Source organism: Oratosquilla oratoria, chromosome 4 (genome assembly GCF_046742065.1).
Source record: "Oratosquilla oratoria isolate Oo_2021 chromosome 4, ASM4674206v1, whole genome shotgun sequence".
In the NCBI taxonomy this organism is placed as follows: domain Eukaryota; kingdom Metazoa; phylum Arthropoda; class Malacostraca; order Stomatopoda; family Squillidae; genus Oratosquilla; species Oratosquilla oratoria.
This window is the reverse complement of record NC_134780.1, coordinates 28,195,931-28,219,386: the sequence shown is the minus strand read 5'-3', so window position 1 is coordinate 28,219,386 and position 23,456 is coordinate 28,195,931. Positions and strand designations below refer to the sequence as shown.

Sequence of the window (23,456 nt, the reverse complement as noted above, 5' to 3'; positions counted from 1 at the left end):
TCTGCACTCGTATCTTGATCATTGAAATTACCATTTATAAATGAAGGTATCTCCTCATGAAGAGATTAATGATTAACTGAAAATTAAATAACTGTAAAATATAGGAAAAAAAATTTGCCAGTGAGTGTGTATATGTGTTTGTATTTACCTAATTATAAAATAACAGAATTAACAGAATGGAGCTATGCTTGTGGGTGTCCCATCTCTATCTCCAATGATCAGACTTTGTTTTGAATTCATTTATGATGTTTGCCTGGACTGTTTCTTCCTCTAATCAATCATATTCATATTATATATATGTATATATATATATATATATATATATATATATATATATATATATATATTTATATATGTATATATATATATATATATATATATATATATGTATGTATGTGTGTGTGTGTGTGTGATGAAATATGTATGACAGAATGAGTGGAAAGGGTGGTGAGGTAAAGACACACACAAAAAAAAAACGTAGGATTTTTATTACTAACGTTTCGTCCTGAAAGGACTTCCTCAGAGGAAGTCCTTTAATAATGAAACATTAGTTATAAAACTACTACGTTTTGTTGGCGTTTACCTCACCACCCTTTCCACTCATATATATATATATATATATATATATATATATATATATATATAGATATATATATATATATATATATATATATATATATATATATATGCATGTGTGTATATATGTATTTACCTAATCGTGATAAACAGGAAAGGAGTTAGACTCATGAGGTTTCATCTCTCTCTTTTTATTTATTTATTTTTTCACCAATGAAATTAATTGTCACCTGCATTCTTTTATTCCACACTAATAGATCCATTCTGTCTATTTTTGCCCACACCATTCATACTTGTATTGGTAGTTATATCACCTCTCCTACATGTGTGTGCTTACCTAATTGCATTTTCCTAATTGCAGTAGGCAGGAAAAGAGCTATGCTCATGGTCCTCTATGTTCTTCAATTGTTCAAACTTAACTTTGAATTTATATACTTTGACTAATATTCCTTCTTACATGCTTTTCCATGGATCAATCCATCTGTATTGGAAAACCCTTTCTTTATATCCTTGAAACACCATCTTTTTTAATTTCTTCTCTCCCATTCTAAGAAATCTCTGTTGATTATGTCTACTTCTTTCTTATTTCTGAATACTGCTATCATATTACCTCTTTTTCTTCTTCTAATATTGGCAGCTCCAGTTTATTTTTTTTTCATATGTTTTATAGGCTCCAATTTTTTGTTTTTCTTTTTTCAATCTTTGTTTTCATATTTTCTTTTTGTGTGGAGACCACACCACTGAAGCATACTCCAATCTGGGGCTTATCAGGTTTTCAATTATTTTTTTCATGTGTGTATGTGTGAATACATATACATATGTTTAAATGTACACATAAATAAATGCATGTACATGTTGATGCAGTTTATGTAAACAAACATGTAAATACTTTACATACACTAGTTTATTCATATACATGTATATATGTCTAACATGTACACATGTATATTCATAAATACCTATAACATATATACATATTCATTTACATAATCACATGTGCACACACAACACACTTAAACAGTACATGTTTTGTATAGATACTTATATGTTGATATAAGCAGTACATGTTCACATATACAGTATACCCATTTATACATATACATACAGATTATCTGCAATATTAGGTTGATCACAACTGCTGGATTGAAGTGACGAGCACAATAAACAAACAATTAGGAGGCTAAGCAGACCAGTCCTAACAACACCACCATACCAGTGTTATAGCACTATTATATTTCATCGTTACAGTACTATAACAGCCGAGCACATAAGTACCACTAACACTGATGACCCAAGAGGAGGTGGCACTTTTGTGAGCAGGGCCATACACCTGCAGGAGTGCCAAGGCTTGGTCTACATATGACCATTACAGTTTGTTGTTGTCTCGGAGTAAAGGGGACAGGAAATCCATTCTCATCGATTCAGTAATTTCTGTTAAAACATCTCTATCCTCATGAAAATATACAACAACTTATCCTAACTGTTATAAGAGATCTTGAATAATCTTTTCACATAATTTATAAAACATTCAATAGTTCAACTCTCCAAATATTCAGTGACTTAAGCTACAGTGGTGTATTGTTTTATTAATCAGCACAACCAGCTACTTAATGAAAATGCCCTTTGTTACCCCTATGATATGAATAAATCTTTGTAAAATGGCACAACCCATTAACTGTGGCCTCTGAAATTTGATTAAGAAGAGAAAGAAAAAAAAAAGAAAAAAAAAATAGAAAAGAGAAAAAAAAAAGAATATGCTTGATAAACATATCTATTCCACAGTTGAAAACATACAACACCCATTCTAATTTACTCTTCTTTACCATATAAGCATACCTGTTCCACTCTCATAATCACTTTTAGTTCATAGACTAGATCTTCTTTGAAAATGTACAGCATCAGATAAAGAAGCAAATCATATCTTTACTGTTCAGCATGCCAGCAAATGAGACTTCTATTGTTTTTTGGAAAAATGACTCAAGACAAAATAAAACTGCATTTATAGTGGCGTATAATTGTCACTTTTCAGTCCGAGCTTGATAAGGAGCAGTGACTGATGGCTGTCAGTCATGCTAAAGAGAAAGATGTAAAAGGATGTTGAATCTCCGTAGAAAGTCTACATTCCACCTGGCTTTGGCTGTGTTGTGTCATAGGCTCGTATCACTTCCGATTGACGAACTACTCCATGTTCCTCCTGGGAGAAGGCGAAACCATCTGCAAGAAAAGGAATTACCTCAGAAATTATATAGTTTGAAGCAATCCCAACATTACACCAATATATAGAAACTCATTTGCAACCATGAAACCCTTCTGTGTCATCATCTACAATGGACAATGGTGATGACACTTGTGCATTAGACGAAACAAAGTCTGCTACACAAACACGCATATGCTATGTGCAATTTCTCGTACTTCTTCTCTACAGTGATGTGCTGATTAGATTTTTGTTCTGGTTAATAATGGATGAATATTTCTAACTGAAGGACAGACTTTGGTCAAAAGAAGGTCTTGGCTGATGAAGACCCCATTTTGGCCCCAAGTCCTGCTGCTGAACTTAACCAAATTATTTTGTATCAACCAAAATAAAAACCTATAAAAGGACAATATGTCACCCTAGTACATAGGTAAAAGCTCACAGAAAAGGTGATTCTTCAGCTTCTGCACAGAAACAATTGAGTCTCTCAGATTCCATTCTTGTCTGGCCAAATAATCCTAAAATTTACATTGTGCTCATTTCTCAAACTTGTCAAAAGTGATGGTTGCTAAACTTGTGGGAAAAAGTCTATTTTGTTTCTAATTGGTGGCCAAAAAATTACATATCTTGATTAATTCCTCTGATATCAATACAGTCCATACACCAAATCAATTAATTCATGACAAAAGATGTGTTACAAAAGTGATAATGTGTTGATATAATGAGAAAAATTAAATACTGTAAATTTAACGAGTGCCTATGATATTAATGCAGGTCATATGCCAAAGGTGTGTATAAAGGCTAATGCAATCAGTGCAATGGTGATGGTCATAAACTAAATAAAATGAGTTAAAGAATTTTGTTAAGTAAATTTAAGGTCATTGACATATAATGATAATAACTATTGCCTCAAATATCACCAATGAGAAACCTACAGCTCCACAGTAGCTACTAACAATCCATGGGCATGCCCACACATCTTCTTCATAAAGAAACTTTGGCAAGTTTTCGGTGTTGTTGTCTGCATTATGTTAGTGTACCTGTATGTGATGGTTCTGCAAAATGTTAGTGTATTTACCCAATAGGAACCAATGATGGGTTATTGTATGCGGTGGCCCTGCAAAATAGTGGAGCTGCCCATTTTCAAAACCCATCAACTCTCCTCATCTCCATCAGGAGGGGCAGCCTAAGTAGCTGACACGGAGTCTTGAAACTGTGACCAAAATCTCTCTTTATTAACTTGAATTGCATTTCTTACAACTTGTTACACATGGAGAGCTGACACCTGACCACTGCCATCCTCTACTACTTTCTGCCAATGACATGGACATGGTCCCATAACGTCCAAAGTTGCTTTCTGGAGGGACCTAAGGGAGGTTACATTGATCATTACCAGCTGCTGTGAGGCTGCTAGTTTACAGTCAGTGAAACTTCAGGAAAATATTATCAGTTATTTTTTATCTAATTCTAATGGAAAGAAGAAGAGCTACACTTGTGGGATCCTGTATTTTATTCTCTATCTGTCAATCTTGTCATGTATACTTCTTGACTCAAGTACAGATGCTCCTCTACTTACGTTCATTCGTTTTACGTTTTTTCGATTTTACGTTTGAACCGACTGTAAAAAAAAAATTGTAAAAAAAAAAAAAAAAAAAAATTGAGTGAATTTTTTAGTTTAGCTTGCTCTCCGTAGTACGAGACGTTCAAACGATACTTACGCATGACACTGCGTCCATTGTTTACTTGGCACAAACAACAGACTGAATGTGCCGTGCCTCCTCCTCCTCCTCCACCATCTCACTTTATGTTGCTTGAATTTAATTTATTTGAAATTAATGTTATTATTTTACAATGTTATGTTTATAATTAATGATTTAGGGGTGTTTTATAAGATACGGTAATAGAATTTATTGATGTATAGTACAGTATGAACGGTCATACATTACTGCAATGTACAGTAACAACTTACGTTCATTTTCACGTTACGTTTGGCCGTTCGGAACATAACTAAAACATAAGTTGAGGAGTGTCTGTATTTCATCTTTTAAGGGCTCCAAAAGTTTATGTATCTGTATATTCCAATTTGGTGCAGACTTTCTCTGAGTTTCATCATAATTTCTCTGTCCATGTAGTAGAACTCCACTTTTGCATTTGTCACCACTTCATCTTGGCAAAAATCTTGTTTTATGTACTTATTAGGTAGTATATGGGTATTGAACTGGTGTGAGATGGGTGCTGGGTGGGTGTAGGCTTTGACTTGGCCATCCCCTCTTGTAAAGGAGTAAAGATCCTTTTGGTATGTATGTTATGTGTAACCTACACATCACAATCCTTCTTTCAATATAGTAATTATCTACATTCCCACTGAATATTCTACTGATGGCCTCTTCATACTTTTCTTGACAAATGAAGAGGACATGATTAAAATAAAAGATAAGAGGATGACACATTAAGGAAAAACAGGTAAACAAAAATAAGAGTAACATCAGTGCAACATATTTCAGCCAGAAAGGAAAGCGATATACAAGAAATTAAAAAAGAAAAACATACTGAACAAGTAGTTATGGGTAACAGTGATAAGATAAAGGAAATTTGTTAAATGTTTATGTTAAGTAAATATTTGAAAGGGGAGGGGCCAATGAAAATTAAGTTTCATTAGGGGGGAGTTTGTGATGTTAAACCATATCATATCACAAAGCACAGTGAATGAAATAACGAGACATTGAAAATTGACAATTACAAATTCAAGTATACACATTATATATATACCAAAAGCCCTTCCCCCTTTACAAAGAGGCTGAGCACACACCTATATCATACATATTAACACCCATTTAAAGCCTTTCCATCTCAACACCTTGGGGATCATCCCTGACCCCAGCCACAATGCTGAAGTTGAGGGCAATGCAGCAAGGCACAGCACTTCAAATTTAAGAATGTTTGGAGAAGGGATGCAACTGAAGAAGAAAGCAAAAACAAGAGAACAGATTTTGAAACCAGGGAAATATTGAAAAGAGGATGGAGCTGGAGAAAATGGTTTTCCTGAAGGACAATATATCACAAACTGAGAAGGTTGTAAGAAAAATAAATAAATAGAAAATAAATAAATGAATGTAAATAAGAAAAATAAAGAGTTTGGAAATGGTGTACACCAATATAGATGGAATGATATCAGTTAAGTCAGAGATCAATTATTATCTGAAAAAGAAATATAGACCCAGATATACCATGTTTTGTTGAGACAAGGTTTAATAAAAATATTGATGTTCAAGTGGGTGAAAGAAATTATAATTTGAGGCAAAGGGATAGGTTGAACAAAATGGGAAGAGTAACAACAGCAGTGAAGAGAAGCATAAAGGCAGATGAGATGGTACTGGGAGAAGACAAGGATTAAGTAGTAGTATATTAGGGCATTGTAACTTGCAGCAAAAGTCATGGAGATGGGAGTTCGAACCCTGCCACTGGCAAAGATGAACCAAGAGCACGGTTCATTCAATTCTATGCTACAAAGTCCTCTGTATGGGGCACTGTCCTAGCCTCCCAATAGGGAGGGAGTTTGTAATGTTAAACCATATTATCATGATTAATGATGTATATATACCAAGAGGTTCTTCCCCCTTATAAGGGGGTTGTGCTGTGTCTTGCTGCATTGCTTCTGGCCTGGGCAGTGGGCAGGATAAAGAGGTGATGCTTCATTCATAAGGAACTGAGTGGGAAACATGGGTGGGAGATGGGAGTGGCTGCATGCCTTTGACTTGGCTACTTCCCTCACAAGGGAGAATAATCCCTTGGTATATAGAAAGAATTATTTCTCATAATATATTTCATTATACCCACAAATTTACTCATGTGCATGTCAAAGGCATGCACCCACTCCCACCCATTCTACTCCCATCCACCACCTTTGTTTCCCTCTCATCTTAGCTCCTCATGGATGATGGGTCATCCTGGTCTCCTGCTTACCATTCGGGTTAGAAGGAATGTAGCAAGACACAGTACATCCATAGCAATGCTGGTTCACTTAATCAGTGACCCCCTCCCCCCTCCATCCCCTCATGGAGAAAATAGAGAAGACAGGAAGAAATTTTGGACTGCGTCAAAGTACAATCCATAAATAGCCATTCTCCACTCACTCCTATCCCTTGCCTTTTCCTTTCCTTGTTCACTAGTCATTTTCCTCTTAGTCAAGGCTCATTTAATTCCATCTCATCCTCAGTTGTCCCCTCAAGTCTACTCCATCCACCTCTGCCTTCTACACCTCTTTTGCTAACCTTTCTTTACTCATTGTTTCCATGTGTTCAAACCATCTCTTTACTCTTTCATCAGCATTATCTGATATCTCCTTTTCTAACCTCCTTCTCATCCTCACCTACTCATTTCTCACTCTATTCAACTCCTGGATGACGGGTCATCCCTGCACCTTGTCCACTGCCCTGGGTCAGAAGCAGTGTTGCAAGACTCCAAACTCCATTATGCTACATTTCTTGATATTGAAGTTCACTTCCCACTTTTGAGTCCATTTCCAGATTTTGTCCAGGTCTGATTGTAATGAATCACAGTCCTCTTCTGTTCTTACTTTCTTCAATATTTTTGCCTCATTTGCAAAGAAATTCATATAACATTTAACTCCTTCATCCATGTCATTCATGTATATGGCAAACTTGATTGCATCTAGCACTGACCCTTGTAGAACACCACTTATCATTTCTTCCCATTTCAAGTATTTGTCTCTAATTACTACCCTCATTTTTTTCCCAGTCAGGAAGTCTTCCATCCATTCTAATAATTTACCTGCAATGCCACCTATCAATTCTAATTTCCTTATTAATTTCTTGCGTGGTACTTTGTCAAATACTTTTTGTAGGTCTAGATAGGCACACTCTGCCCATCCATCCCTCTCTTGTATTATATCTTCCTTACCTAAATCCAAATTGGTTTGGGTTTAGTATAGTTTTTTCTTCCAGGTGTTTAACCCATCTTTTAGCTACTGTGCTTGTTAGGGAGACCGGTCGGTAGTTAGTTGGATTTTTCTTGTTTCCTCCTTTATATATTGGTACAATGTTTGCATTTTTCCAGTCTTGAAGTACCTTTCCTTCTTTGAGTGAGCATTTGATTATAGTGTGTATCAGTTAATTTTTCTACACATTCTTTCAGTATCCAATTTACAATTCCATCCGGACCATGCAATTTTCTGACATCAAGGTTTTTTATATAGTCACTGATTTCCTTCTTTGTTACAGTTATTTCCTTCATTGGAGGGATTTCTCTCTCTATTCCCTCACAATTAGGTGTGTTCTCAATTGTGAATACCAATTTGAAGTGGTTGCTCATAACTTCTGCCATTTCTTGTTCTTCTGTACATTCATGACCTCCTTGGCACAGCTTTTCTATTTCTTGTTTGTTTTTTAGTTTACTGTTCACATATCTGTAAAATAGTTTCAGTTGTTCCTTACATTTTTCTATCATTTCCTTTTCATAATTTCTCTTTTCTTCTCTGCGCATTTTTACATAATCGTTTCTTAGTTTGATGTATGTTTGCCATTTGCTTGTTTTTTTTTTCTTTATTTTTCCAGGCTTTGTCTCTTTTATCCTTAGCTTCACTACATTTTTTGTTGTACCAGTTCTTTATGTATGTTCTTTCTTGCTTTTGTTGTGGTACATATTTGATCACACCCTCATTATAAATTTCTTTTAGTATATTCCATTTCTCTTCCATCCTTGTTTCTTCATTTAGGAATTTTTCCCAGTTTGCATTATGAAAGAATTTTTTAAGTTTCTCAAAATTTGTTTTGTTGTACATTGGTCTTCCTATTCTATGTTTCTCATTTCTTCTTAGGTCTATTTGCTCTTTTAGTTCGAATTCTATTAGTACATGGTCACTCTTTCCTATTGGTGTTTTGTAATCTATTCTGTCTACAATTTCAGGTTCTGATGTAAGTATTAAATCCAGTCTCGAAGGTTCCTCATTGTTTCTGTATCTGGTATTTTCCTTTATCCACTGAGTCATTGTGTATTCAATGGTCATATCGAGTAGCATGCTGCCCCATATGTCCTCTCCACCCCTTACTGTCATTTCTTCCCAACATATTTCTTTTGAGTTAAAATCACCCATAATTACTGTATTTCCTTTTTCTTTCAGTATATCAGTTATTTCATATTTAGTATCTTCTAACAATCTGGAATCATTGTGTTCTGTCCAGGACTGTGTTTTAGGGGGCACATACACTACAACAAAATTTCTACTTTTCATGTGGTTTTGTACTTTTATCATAATTGACTCTACATTGTTTTTTCCTTCTGTTAACTTTGTCACATTTAAGTCTTTCCTGGTCAGAAATAGTACTCCCCCTCTTTGTTTTCCTTTCTATTCTTCATCCAGCAGTTGTATAGACCTTGTCCCACAGAGTTTGGTGGTAGATTACCTTTTAGTTTAGTTTTTACTATTCCCATTATGTCCCGTATTTCTGATGCCAGGTAATCATTTAGTTCATTCAGTCCTGAGATCATTCTATGTTGGTATAAGCTAATTTTATTTTTCTTTCTTTCTTGTCTTTTTATGTCTGCTTTGTTTCCTTTTTCCTGATACACCATTTTCTCAGCCTCAGGTCCACCACTTTAAAAGAAAAGAAAAGAAAAATACATATCATTCTTTTCAGTCTCAGTTCTTTTTTCATTCGCTTCATTTCTAAGCTCCTTTTCTTTTTCTTCATCGCTCATTTTTTTTTTTTTTTTTTTTTTATCCATTTTTGTGATTTTCACTGTTTGCTAGTTTTGCTGTTCTGGATAGTACTTAGTACTTCCTCTGCTATCATTTGTGACCTAAGTTTTATTTTTAGTGGCCTATATTGTTTTTCTTTTGAATATCTACCTATTCTATATGTCTCCTCAATTTCTTTATCCAAAGTTTGGTCTTCCTCTTGAATCTCCTTCAGAATTTCTTTAGCGATCTCTTTTTCCTCTTTTTCTCTCTGATACCTAGGAACATCATGCTTTTCTTTAATACCGTAGATCACAATGCATCTTTTTTTTGTCCACTGTATCCCTAGCCAAATTTCCTTTCTCTTTAATCACTTGGATTACTGTTTCCTTCACATTCTCCTTAACTTGTTGTTCCATTATTTCCTTAAAAGATAATTTGTGACTTTCCTATTCCACCTTCCACTGTTTCTTTAATTCTTGGAAGTCATTTTCTTTAATCTTTTCTTCCACTTTCTCAGTCACTACCTGTATTTGATCCTTCATCTCTTTCTTTAATGCCTCATTCCTATTCATATCTTCATTTTTCAATCTTATATTTTCTCCTTTTATCCTATTCATTTCCATTTTCAATTCATCTATTTCCCTATTATTTTCTTCATTAGCTTTTCTTAATATGACTACTTCTTTATATATACTTTTGCATTCACTTTTCAGTTCAATGATTTTATCTAACAATTCATTTCTCTATTTCTTATATTTCTAAACCTGGGTTCTCTATCCATGCCTCTCCCTCTATACATATTGCTATTGTCTCTATTGAACCCCAAGAAAACATTTCTATCAAACCTTTGGTATGTCTTTGGGGTCTCATTCAGACACGTTTTTTTTTTTTTTCTTTTTTTTTTTTTAATTACACCAAGTGGGGACTCAATTGTACTTACGTCAAGACATCACTTTGCAATTTCCTTTTCTCTAAATCCTTTGTTTATTTCATCCATTGTTGTCACTGATCGTGCAAAAAGAATAATTGAACAGAGATACAAAGACTACACTGTTGGTCACATTAACTACGATACACCCTTCTCGTTTGTAAACCTGGCAGCGGTTGGTTGGTTGCAAAATCGTTCCAAAATCATTCTTCAGCAACTCGCTAAATAGCGGTTTGGAGCGTATTTTTAGGACGTCCTTCTTCGATCACTGCTCGTGTTGGCCTCTGCGAGTCTCTCAAAGTTGATGGCTTAAAATTAAAGTGTATTGTGGTTGATAGAAATGTATATCTGTTCACTGTGACCCATTCAGTGTTGTACATATATATATATATATATATATATATATATATATATATATATATATATATATATATATATATATATATATATATAAAATTTCATATATCTCATGTATGTGACCTAGCTTTTGAATATTACTAGTAGATCTACCGTCATCAAATATTGCAGTTTTGGGCATCATTCAGGCCACATTTTATAGCAAATAAATGGTCTTCATTCTTTGTTGTACAAAGATACCCCAAAATGGTCAGAAAAACTACTTAAACCATCTGATATAAACAAAGATTTAGATGCTTGCATTCATATTTAACTATGGTTGCACCTTTACCCTGGGTTCTGTCTCCTACGTAGCCTAAGTTTCTTTCCTTTTGTTGCTACGTGAAGGGTAAAACCTTATCCACTACAGTATGTATTCTACTTAAAATCAACAAATAGCTTATGTAAATGAAGAATTGATAACAGCTTTTTCCCGGTCTCAAATTTGCATGCATTTTTATTCCCAAGTATTTACGGTACATCCCTGAGGTACTGCCTTTCCAATGATATCCCTCATCAGGAGTAGTGGTACATATATGCCTGATCTATAATGTAAAGTTATGGAACGAAAGGTCTCCTGTCAGCATGCTCCTCCTCCTAATAAATGCAAATAAACAGAGGAAAACAGAATAAGGAATAAAGCTGAATCATATACAGTGTAGGTACATATTGGACAAATGGGGTGCCATTGTGAAAGCAAAACTTCAGCGAAGTAAATATGTGCAAACAAAGGTGCACAGAGATTGGAGAAAGGAAAAAACATCAAGTCTTTATCTATATAAATTCTTTTGTAGATTATAAGTGGTACACATAGCGAATGAGGTCCTGATATTCACGTAGCAACAGAAAGGAAGAATGTAGGCTATGGGAGACAGGTTATAGGAGGTTACTGGTACTGTTAAGGTTAGCTAAATTTACCATCAGACTGCAGGCCTACCAGATAAGTTACAACCACCAAAAATGCATGAATTGTAACATGTTCAAAAACATTACCTGTGTATAGTGGACCCCCTATAGTTTGAGTAAAAAATGTATCATAAAAAATGCACACCATACATGAGTATATACTCTATTCCCTCTGCTCCTCTCCTAATCCTCTCAATTAAAACCCTTCCATAAGCCTTACCAACTACTCAACAAACTGATCCCTCTAAAACTACTACAGTCACATTTGCCCCCTTTTCCTTTGTAAAGCTGAACTATACAGGCATTCCACCAGTCCTCCAGCACTCTCCCCTTCCCTAGCATACATACATATACCAAAGGCTGTGTGTGGAAGATATTTTGACGCAGCCCAAAGAGATGTCACCTTATTTTCTCTAATCAACACACGAGGGGACAAAGAGGGGGGATTGCCATGTAAGTGAAGCAGCCTTGCTGTGGATATGCTGTGCCTTGCTGCATTGCTTCTGGCCTGGGCAGTGGGCAGGAGAAAGGGATGACCCTTCATTCACAAGGAGCTAAGATGAGCGGGAAACAAAGGTGGCAGATGGGAGTGGGTGCATGCCTTCGAGCTGGCTACTTCCCTTGCAATGGGGGGAATAATCCCTTGGTATATAGTCTTATTTCTTGTAACACATTTCATCACACCCACACGTTAAGCACATACTACCTTAGTCTCCTTGCCACCCATTTTCAAAACTCATGAACCCCCCTTGCCTCCATATGGTGGCAGTCCCAAGGATGCTGACACTTGATCTCTTTGTATACTTCAACTTTATCCTCCACTTGTTCATTCAAGGTGACCAAACAACCAGTGACCACTTCCCCTAACACAACACAGACAACAATCCAAAGTTTCTTTCTAGAGAGATCTACACAAAGGACCCAGGACTGTTGCCAGCCAATGTGGGGCTGCAGGTTTCCACTTAGTAAAACTTGAGTCAACAATCATTATTATCATTCATCCTACAGCCATCCTCCATTCCCTGTCACATGTGACCCCAAATATTAAAACTCTCTACTAAAGGAGGGACCAATGACAGGTCCCTGCACATGATGGAAATCAGACAGGAGCCTTTCCCCCTACCACCGGTCTTCAAAACCCATCAACATCCTTCTTTCTGTCTAGAAGTGCAGCCCTGAGGGGCTGATGTTCAATCTCTGGACCAAAACCAAGATCTCTCTTTATCAACTTTGATTATATTTCCTTCACATTTTCACTTAAGTGGAATTGATGTCCAGTGGCTGCTCCCTTCCTTCTAATGCTATAAGCCAGTGACTGAGAAATAGTCTCACACTAATAACTGTTGCCTTGAGCTTCGGTGACTGTAAACCATGGCTGGCACTGGTCCTTAAACCATCCAAATGTACTATTGTCAAGATGTGCAACTCCAGTACAAAACAGGCCACCATTTCTTCTCATGAAGATAATATAATTGTTGCTTTGGTTTTCACTAACTGGAAATGTGCAGCCTCACAATGGATGGCAACAATTCTCCGACCCTCCCATAGTTGATTCTGGAAAGAAACACTGGACCGTCATCATTGTCGTTCCCCAGACTGTCTGGCCAAGGAATGCTATGGTTGGAACAGGGTTTTCCCACATGTCATTTATACAGTGTATACTGTGTTGTTGGCATATGTGACTGTGTACAATACATTCTTATAATGTGTAGTATAGTATGGGGTGAAGTGCTGAATCCTGGACAGTTATCTGCGATGCAGTCATCCACCCTTTTCTGGTAGGTTAGAAGGGCTGGATGGTGGATGTTCCACAGTCTGGCCAGGTGGATTCAGAGGGACAGATATCAGGGGGTCTGGCATGCAGCAATGTATTGTCTTTCAGTTTGTTAATGGAGCAGTGAGTGATATGATTATGGATATGCTTCTGGAGGCTGGTGTCTGGTGGTTGTGGAGGAAGAGAAGGGAGCATTTGTGTGTAATATAGGTATTTGGGTACTATGTAGTGTAGTGGGTTTGCTGTCTTTGTGGAGGCTACAGCAAGTGTTTGTGTGGCTCTCATGTCAAGGTGAACCTTAGCTTTGAGGGCTTTAGTTTCATGGTGTAAATGGTGTGTACGTGCTGTATTTGTGCAGCCTATTATTGTCTTTAGGGCTCCGTTATGTATGGTCTGTAGGGTGTTGTGGCGTGTCCTAGTGAGATTAGGAGTCCATGTGGGGCTTGCATAATTCACCTGCCAGACCAGCTGCTGGTGTGGCAACATCTGCATTGTAGGACCACCACCCCAACCCCAAGAGCTGGGGATCAAACAGCCACGGCATACCCCTACCACTACCTCTTACGCAGGTAGCATTGTTCCCTGGGAGCAGCTGTGTTTACCCCGGTGAGTCCCACTTTGGACTGTTGTCTGTGCTGTATTAATGTGGGAATGTTTCTATCACCAGCCTCTTGTTGTGGGAGAGGAGTGGTCACCAGTTGTTATCTCTTCTGTGTGAAAAAGTGGAGGAAAAACAGTTGAAATTGACATAGATTTTGGACTCAGTCCAGAGACCAAGTGGGACTGCACCTCTAGATGGAGATGAAGGTGGTGAGAAGCTTCTGAGATGGGCAGCAGGCAGATGATTCTTTTTTATATCAATCTTGCAGGATCACCACTTGCCTGATGGTGGATTATCATCATTACACTTCAGGAACTAATGATAGCTTGTGGTGCTTCTGCTAGACATCAGAGAATTGGTCAAGTAATGACAACTTGCTACTCCTCCACCAATCAATCAATCAATCCAATGCCCCAGATCTCTTTTGCTGGAGACCCGCAGCTCCCAAGAACTGGCAAAAGTCACCAGATTGGCCAATAAATCCCTCAAGGAAGAAATATTGTGTTGTTATCTGGGTATGTTTAGGGTGAGGCAGTGTAAGATGCGGTGCTCTATATCTTCTGTGTGATGGTTATATCTGTGGCAATTTGTTTCTGTTGCCAGGCCTATTCTGTGTTGGTGCAGTTTTCGTGGTGGATGGTGGCGGCCTGGCATCATGCAAATGTGGTTCTTGACCTTCTTGAAAGGGATTTTTCAATGAGGGTAATGTCTGGAGGGGTTTGATGGAGTAGGGGGTTTGGTTTTGAAGTGCTTGTTTTGTGTGACTGTGTTGTGTAGTGCAGGTGGAAGGTTGTTTGAGTACCATGCTGCCCCCCCCCTTTTTTTTTCTCTCTTCTTCTTCTTCTTTCTTTTAGTTGGTTCTCCAATGCAGTCAGTGGTCCACAAATCCTTCCCAGGGAGATTTTAAGGGGCTGTTGACCAGTGCTAGCCATGGTGGGGCTGCACATTTCCAGTCAGTGAAACTTGACGCAACATTTTCTACTACACATTCATAAAGACAAAAATAGAGTAAACAACTTTAAGGATTTCATGGACACTCCGAAAATAGATTAAGATTTTCTATTTGCAACTGGCTACCATGAAAGGTAATAGCAAGTGAAGTGAGAATATAGTGAAAAGAAATAGCTGCAAGTGAAGTAACCGAATATAAGCCGTGACACTACTGTAAAGCAGAATAGATGTTGCAGGAAGAGATGCCTGTGAAGAGAAAAAGGACATGAAAGGATTGCCTTGAGAGACTTAAGCCCCACCAAAGGATGTGGCAGGACAGACTCATCTCCAAGCAGGAAAAGGCATAGACGAGTCGGAGCCGAGTTTGTTGAAGAGCTTCTTCTCCATTCCAGCTAATGACAGACAAGAGAAGGAAAACTTTTAACTATAGAAACTAGTCTCAGGTAGCATATAGTTGCAACTGACTACTGTCTGTAATCAGTGATATATCCAGGTGAACAGGTTTATGGAATTTGCCCAACAAGGTTGGCCACTTCCATATTCTAATAAAAAACCCAAATCTATGTAATATATTTGCAAATTTCATAATAAACCTGTTCACTTTGATCCTCGTGTTGTACTTCATCTGGTATATATTTAAGATATTCTAAAAGTTATTAGGAAATAAACATAATTCTTTGTGATACACAGAAATGTCACAACTATTTTACCTGTCTACAAAGCTTGATAACCAAAATCAAGCTAGATTTGTTCAAAAGGACAGAAAGTTACAACTTTCTTATTGAACCCCTCATTCAACCTGTGTAAGTAACTGTATTAAGGACGTCAGTACACACATATCAAAATGATTAAGCTAGACTTTTTTTTTTAATGTAAACAGTAGACAGCATAAAAACTATCTATGACAACTTTTATGGATATTTATTGAAAAATTCAAAATACAAAAATAATAATAAGATAACATACTGAATAATTTGATGTCATTTAAAAAATACCTAGTTGTATTACATGGGAAGGGAGCTATGCCAATGGTGCTCCGTCTTTGTATCTTTCAGCATCAAGTTTTTTCTTAAAATCTTGAATACTATTTGCACACACTGTTTCTTTATCTAAGTTATTCCAGATATCCAGCACTCTGTGTGGGTTGCTATTCTTTTTCTGATCTCTTCTATAGTTATCCTTTTTGAGTTTCTTTTTATGACCTTTTGTTTTTCCAATGTCATTTTTTAGTAAATCATTCCTATCAAGGATTTCCATTCCTTTCATGATTCTAAATATAGTCAGTAGATCACCTCTTTCTCTTCTCTGCTCCAGTGTTGGTAGTTCCAATTTTGATAATCTTTGTATGTTAATTTGGGAAGAGCTGGTGCCAACTTTGTTGTTGCTCTCTGTATTCTTTCTAGTTTCCTTATATTCCATAGTGTCGCTGTGTATTCCAGTTTCAGTCAAATCATTGTAACTAATATTTTTTAATGATTTCTTCATCCAAGTAATCAAATGCCGCTTTCATTGACCTTAATAGTTTCACCAACTATTTTGTTTATATGTTTATCCAGTGTCATGTCATTGCTGATTATTACTCCAAGGTCCCTTTCTGAGTGCACTTTTTTTATTTCTTCTTCACCAATTTTATAATCTTTTGAAATTCTGTTTTTACTTTTTCCAAACTCCATTATGCTACACTTCCCACTTTTGAGTCCATTTCCAGATTTTGTCCAGGTCTGATTGTAATGAATCAGTCCTCTTCTGTTCTTACTTTCTTCAATATTTTTGTGTCATTTGTGAAAAAATTCATATAACATTCAACTCCTTCATCCATGTCATTTATGTATATGGCAAACATGACTGATGCCAGCACTGACCCTTGTGGAACACCACTTATCATTTCAAGTATTTGTCTCTAATTACTACCCTCATTTTTCTCCCAGTCAGGAAGTCTTCCATCTATTCTAATAATTTATCTGCAATGCCACCTATTGATTTGAATTTTCTTATTAATTTCTTGTGTGGTACTTTGTCAAATGCCTTTTGTAGGTCTAGATAGGTACAGTCTGCCCATCCATCCCTCTCTTGTATTATATCTATTAGTCTCAAGTAGAAGCAGATCAGGTTTGTTGTACATAATCTTCCTTGTCTAAATCCAAATTGGTTTGGGTTTAGTGTAGATTTTTCTTCCAGGTGTTTAACCCATCTACTTTTGATCACTTTTTCACATATTTTAGGTACTGTGCTTGTTAGGAAGATTGGTCTGTAGTTAGTTGGATTTTCCTTGCTTCCTCCTTTATATATTGGTACAGTGTTTGCATTTTTCCAGTCTTGTGGTACCTTTCCTTTTTTTAGCAAGCATTTGATTATAGTGTGTATTTTATCTGTTAATTCTTCTACGCATTCTTTCAGTATCCAATTTGGAATTCCATTCGGACCATGCGATTTTCTGACATCAAGGTTTTTTATATAGTCACTGATTTCCTTCTTTGTTACAGTTATTTCCTTCATTGGGGGGGAATTCTGTCTCTCTATTCCCTCACAGTTAGGTATGTTCTCAACTGTGAGTACCAATTTGAAGTGTTTGCTCATAACTTCTGCCATTTCTTGTTCTTCTGCATATTCATGACTTCCTTGACGCAGCTTTTCTATTTCTTGTTTTTTTTTTTAGTTTAACGTTCACATATCTGTAAAATAGTTTCGGTTGTTCCTTGCATTTTTCTATTATTTCCTTTTAATAATTTCTCTTTTTTTCTCAGCATATTTTTACATAATCATTTCTTAGTTTGATGTATGTTTGCCATTTGCTTTTTTTTTTTTTTGCTTTGTCTTTTTTCCACTTTTTTCAGGCTTTGTCTCTTTTATCCTTAGCTTCACTACATTTTTTGTTATACCAGTTCTTTATGTATGTTCCTTCTTCTTTTTGTTGTGGTACATATTTGATCACACCCTCATTATAAATTTCTTTTAGTATATTCCATTTCTCTTCCATCCTTGTTTCTTCATTTCTTTCCCAGTTTGCATAACGAAAGAATTTTTCAAGTTTCTCAAATTTTGTTTTGTTGTACACTGGTCTTCCTATTCTATGTTTCTCTTTTCTTCTTAGGTTTATTTGCTCTTTTAGTTTGAATTCTATTAGTACATGGTCATTCTTTCCTATTGGTGTTTTGTAGTCTATTCTGTCTACAACTTCAGGTTCTGACGTAAGTATTCAATCCAGTTTCGAGGGTTCCTCATTGCTTCTGTATCTGGTATTTTTCTTTATCCACTGAGTCATTGAGTATTCAATCGTTATATCGAGTAGCATGCTGCCCCATATGTCCTCTCCACCCCTTACTGTCATTTCTTCCAAACATGTTTCTTTTGATTTAAAATCACCCATAATTACTGTATTCCCTCTTTCTTTCAGTATATCAGTTAGTTCATGTTTAGTATCTTCTATCAATTTGGAATGATCGTGTTCTGTCCAGGACTGTGTTTTAGGGGGCACATACACTACTACAAATGTTCTACTTTTCATGTGGTTGTTTTCTACTTTTATCACAATTGATTCTACATTGTTTTTTCCTTCTGTTAACTTTGTCACATTTAAGTCTTTCCTGGTCAGAAATAGTACTCCCCTCCATGTTTTTTCTTTCTATTCTTCATCCAGCAGTTGTATAGACCTTGTCCCACAGTGTTAGGTGGTAGATTACCTTTTAGTTTAGTTTCTACTATTCCCATTATGTCCGGTTTTTCTGATGCCAGGTAATCATTTAGTTCATTCAGTCCTGAGATCATTCCATCGATGTTGGTATACGCTAATTTCAATTTTTTTCTTTCTGCTTTGTTTCCTTTTTCCTGATATACCATTTTCTCAGCCCCAGGTCCACCACTTTCCAAAAAAAATCATTCTTTTCAGTCTTGGTTCTTTTTTAATTCACTTCATTTCTAAGCTCCTTTACTTTTTCTTTTTCTTCATCACTCATTTCTTTCTTTATCCAAACATTTTTGTGATTTTCACTGTTTGTTAGTTTTGCTGTTCTGGATAGTACTTCCTCTGCTATCATTTGTGACCTAAGTTTTACTTTTAGTGGCCTATATTGTTTTTCTTTTGAATATCTACCTATTCTATATGTTTCCTCAATTTCTTTATCCAAGGTTTGATCCTCCTCTTGAATCTCCTTCAGAATCTCTTTTCCCTCTCTTTCTTTCTGATACCTAGGAACATCATGCTTTTCTTTAATACTGTAGATCACAATGCATCTTTTTTTGTCCACTGTATCACTAACCAAATTTCCTTTCTCTTTAATCACTTGGATTACCGTTTCCTTCGCATTCTCCTTAACTTGTTGTTTCACTATTTCCTTAAATGATAATTTATGACTTTCCTATTCCACCTTCCACTGTTTCTTTATTTCTTGGAATTATTTTTCTTTAATCTTTTCTTCCACTTTCTCAGTCACTGCCTGTATTTGATCCTTCATCTCTTTCTTTAAATGCCTCATTCCTATTCATATCTTCATTTTTCAGTCTTATATTTTCTCCCTTTATCCTATTAATTTCCATTTTCAATTCATCTATTTCCCCATTATTTTCTTCATTGGCTTTTCTTAATATGGCTACTTCTTTGTATATACTTTTGCATTCACTTTTCAGTTCAATTATTTCATCTAACAATTAATTTATTTCTCTATTTCTAATCATATTTTTAAACCTGGGTTCTCTACCCATTTCTATCCCTCTATACATACCGTATTGCTATTGTCTCTATTGAACTCTGAGAAGACATTTCTATCAAACCTGTGGTATGTCTTTGGGGTCTCATTCAGACATGGTTTTTTTTTTTTTTTTTAATTACACCAAATGGGGACTCAATTGTACTTACATCAAGACATCACTTTGCAGTTTCCTTTTCTCTAAATCCTTTGTTTATTTCATCCATTGTTGTCACTGAATGTGCAAAAAAGACTAATTGAATGAAGATACAAAGACTATATTTTCGGTCACATTAACTACGATACTCCCTTCCTGTTTGTAAACAACATGGCAGTGGTTGGTTGGTTCCAAAATCGTTCCAAAATTTTTCATCAGCAACTCGCTAAATAGCGGTTCGGAGCGTATTTTTGGGATGTCCTTCGATCGCTGCTCGTGTGTGTGTATGAAGGGGAGACTGTACTGACAACACTGAATGGGGTAGAAATATGGAACATAAGAGAGGAAGAGTTTAAATGTGTTTGAGATGAAATGTCTGAGAAGAATGGTAGGGGTTACTAGGCTGGATAGAGTGAGAAATGAGGAGGTGAGGAGGAGAGCAGAGGTGGAAATGAAGTTGGGAGATAGAGTTGATGAAAGAGTATTGGGATGGTTTGGACACATGAAAAGAATGAGTGAAGAAAGATTAGTAAAAGAGGTGTGGAAAGTAGAGGTGGAGGAAGTGAACATGAGGAGGTGACCAAGGATGAGATAGATGGATGGGGTAAAAGGGGCATTCAGAGAGAGGGGAATCTGTTGAGGAAGGAAGGGAGAAGACAGAAGAGAGGGGTGAGTGGAGAATGGTTGTGTATGGATGATGCTGTGATGCATGGAAAGGAGTGGGGGGGGGGAGAGACTATGTGTGAATGATCTTTTGATGAAGCACGAAGGGGTTTCTCCCTGTCTTCTCTTCTTCTGCATGAGGGGACAAAAAGGGGGGTCGCCAATTAAATGAAGTGGCCTTGCTGTGGATGTGCTGTGTCTTGCTACATTGTTTCTGACCCTGGGCAGTGAGTGAGATGCAGAAATGACCCGTCATCCAGGAGCCAAGAAAAGAGGGAGGCAGGATGGGAGGGGTAGTGAATGGGAGTGGAGTATGTGAGGATGAAATAGGTGGGAGTGGACTTTTGCCTTTGACTTTGGCTGCATCCCTTGTAAGGGGAAAAAACCCTGTTATACGTATACCTGCATGTACATTACTTTATCCCAAGAATTTTATTGCCTTTTACTGGGGCATTACAGAAACTGTGATTCATGTTGGGGTTTTGCTTCACTAGGGATGAGCCACTTCCCAACATTCAACACAGTCCCTGGGAACATAATGATCTACATTAAGAAAAAGAGGATGGAAAAAAAAAAAAAAAAAAAAAAAAATATATATATATATATATATATATATATATATATATATATATATATATACACATATATATATATATATATATATATATATATGTCAACAGTTTCAGCAATACACTCCAATATGTGCTTTTCTTGTCTTCACGTCCCATTGTCAGTACATGTTGACAGATATACAATATATCCTTTTAAAATTTTATATGATTAAGAAAAACATCAAATATAAATGTCAAATAGAATGCTAGTCTTATGCCATGTCCCTTTATATAGGGACATCAAGCGCATAATATACTTTTTTAACAAATTAATTAAAAATAGTAAATGATGCCATACAACACTCTTACTTCATCAATATGTTGTACATACTTCAAATGATTTTTCCACAAGTTTTCAAAAAAATGTCAATAGATTAAATCTTTAGCATACTGACATCCTTAACGTAATACAGAGCATCTATAACTTTTCTGTATATTTACTGTTACCTATCAAAATATTGTAGTCCTCATTCATTTTGTGTAAATGTGGATCCTTACATTTTTTTCCTAGCTACTTAGAGTGCATGGTCTAATTTGGCAACACACATCAAAACATTACTGCAACAAAAAGAAAAAGTCTGGGGTGTGCACTCTGGAATATGGAATCTGAGTAACATTTATGATGACTGCATACTGCTACACAGGTGAGATACAGCATGAACAAAGTTTCTACTTGACATACAATCATACCCATTCATACATCAGAGCACATATCAATACACCATAATACCAAAGTTTACAAATCCAGCATGGCAAATTTAAACCACCACTATACCAATCACTAAACCACTATCACACTAAAACCATTATTCAGCAAATAAATATCACTGCATCTTTAAGTGTATAAAATCATCATAATATCATATTTATTCCCATATCAGTCAGCAATGTGGTTACTATCATAAGGTTTCATAATAACTCTGAACTGCATTATCCTATATTGTTCCTTTAGAGAACTTCTGTAAACCCAAATGTGTTTATTTTCATCAGACTGCATCAATCAGTCAACTATTATAATCATCTAATCTTCTGATTATAAAATGACATACTTATATGTTCTGAAATTTTCAATACACATAATATATCTCACCTAAAACTTACAATTTCTTATTGAATTTGTCTGAATGAACCATGTTGTCAACCTGTGCTTTCAAGTGGGAAGATGTTGACATGAGGCACCTCAACATGGCAACACTGTTGCAATGAATGGACAGACCCTCAAAGAGGAAGTCTATCTAACATCCAGAGCTGCTTACAACCCCCAACTTAAATAAATATATATATTATATATATATATATATATATATATATATATATGTCATATATATATATATATATATATGTCATATATATATATATATATATATGTCATATATATATATATATATATATATATATTTTTTTTTTTTTTTTTTTTTTTTTTTTTTTTTAAGAGAGCTACTAACTGATGCCAGCTCTCCCATGTCTGCAAACTAATGACACAAAAACAAACCTTGGCTCTTACATCAGCCCCAAATGCACAGGACTCCTCAAATATGCACACATCTCTCCAATGCATTAACTGCCACTCTTGCATCCACTTAGCATTCACCAAACTTCAATTAATCAATCTGTTATCCTGGTTCCCACTTGCAGGAAACTCAGGATCCCAAGGAAACTGATCATGGCTGATAATAATCTTAGAAGTCACTAAGGGATGACATAAAAACTAAATGCACAACAAACTGGACCTTTTGCCTGCACACAAACATCTGACATGAAATGAAAGCACAAAGCCTACTCTCACACTTTGCACCTTGTGGATAAATGGTTATAGACTACAAAACACCAATAAGAAAGAGTGACCATGTACTAATAGAATTCAAACTAAAAGAGTAAATAGACCTAAGAAGAAATGAGAAACACAGAATAGGAAGACCAATGTACAACAAAACGAATTTTGAGAAACTTAAAAAATTCTTTCGTAATGCAAACTGGGAAAGAAATGAAGAAACAAGGATGGAAGAGAAATGGAATATACTAAAAGAAATTTATAATGAGGGTGTGATCAAATATGTACCACAACAAAAGCAAGAACATACATAAGCATATAAACAAGATGTTCGGAGAAACCTACAACTTATTGAGAGCAATCAAAGTGGCATTTACCTATATGGACAAAGAAATGATAAGGAAAATACTTACTACACTAATAAGACCAAAACTCGAGTACGCAGCATCACTTTGGACACCCAGTACCAAAAAGAATATTAAGAAACTAGAAAGATTACAAAGAGCGACAACAAAACTAGCACCGACACTCGCCGAACTAACATAT

General features: G+C 35.9%; 1 protein-coding gene across 5 annotated transcripts in view; it reads right to left on the bottom strand.

Moving 5' to 3' along the window:
* Positions 1–1,219: 1,219 nt before the first annotated feature.
* Positions 1,220–23,456, bottom strand: part of ATP8A (ATPase phospholipid transporting 8A1) — a 138,302-nt gene continuing 116,065 nt past the window's right edge. For all 5 annotated transcript variants that reach the window (XM_076183765.1, XM_076183769.1, XM_076183767.1 and 2 more), the window contains one exon: positions 1,220–2,790. In XM_076183765.1, the coding sequence (XP_076039880.1) occupies positions 2,693–2,790 (98 nt within the window). In that variant the 3' untranslated portion in view covers positions 1,220–2,692. The remainder of the gene's footprint in view (positions 2,791–23,456) is intronic.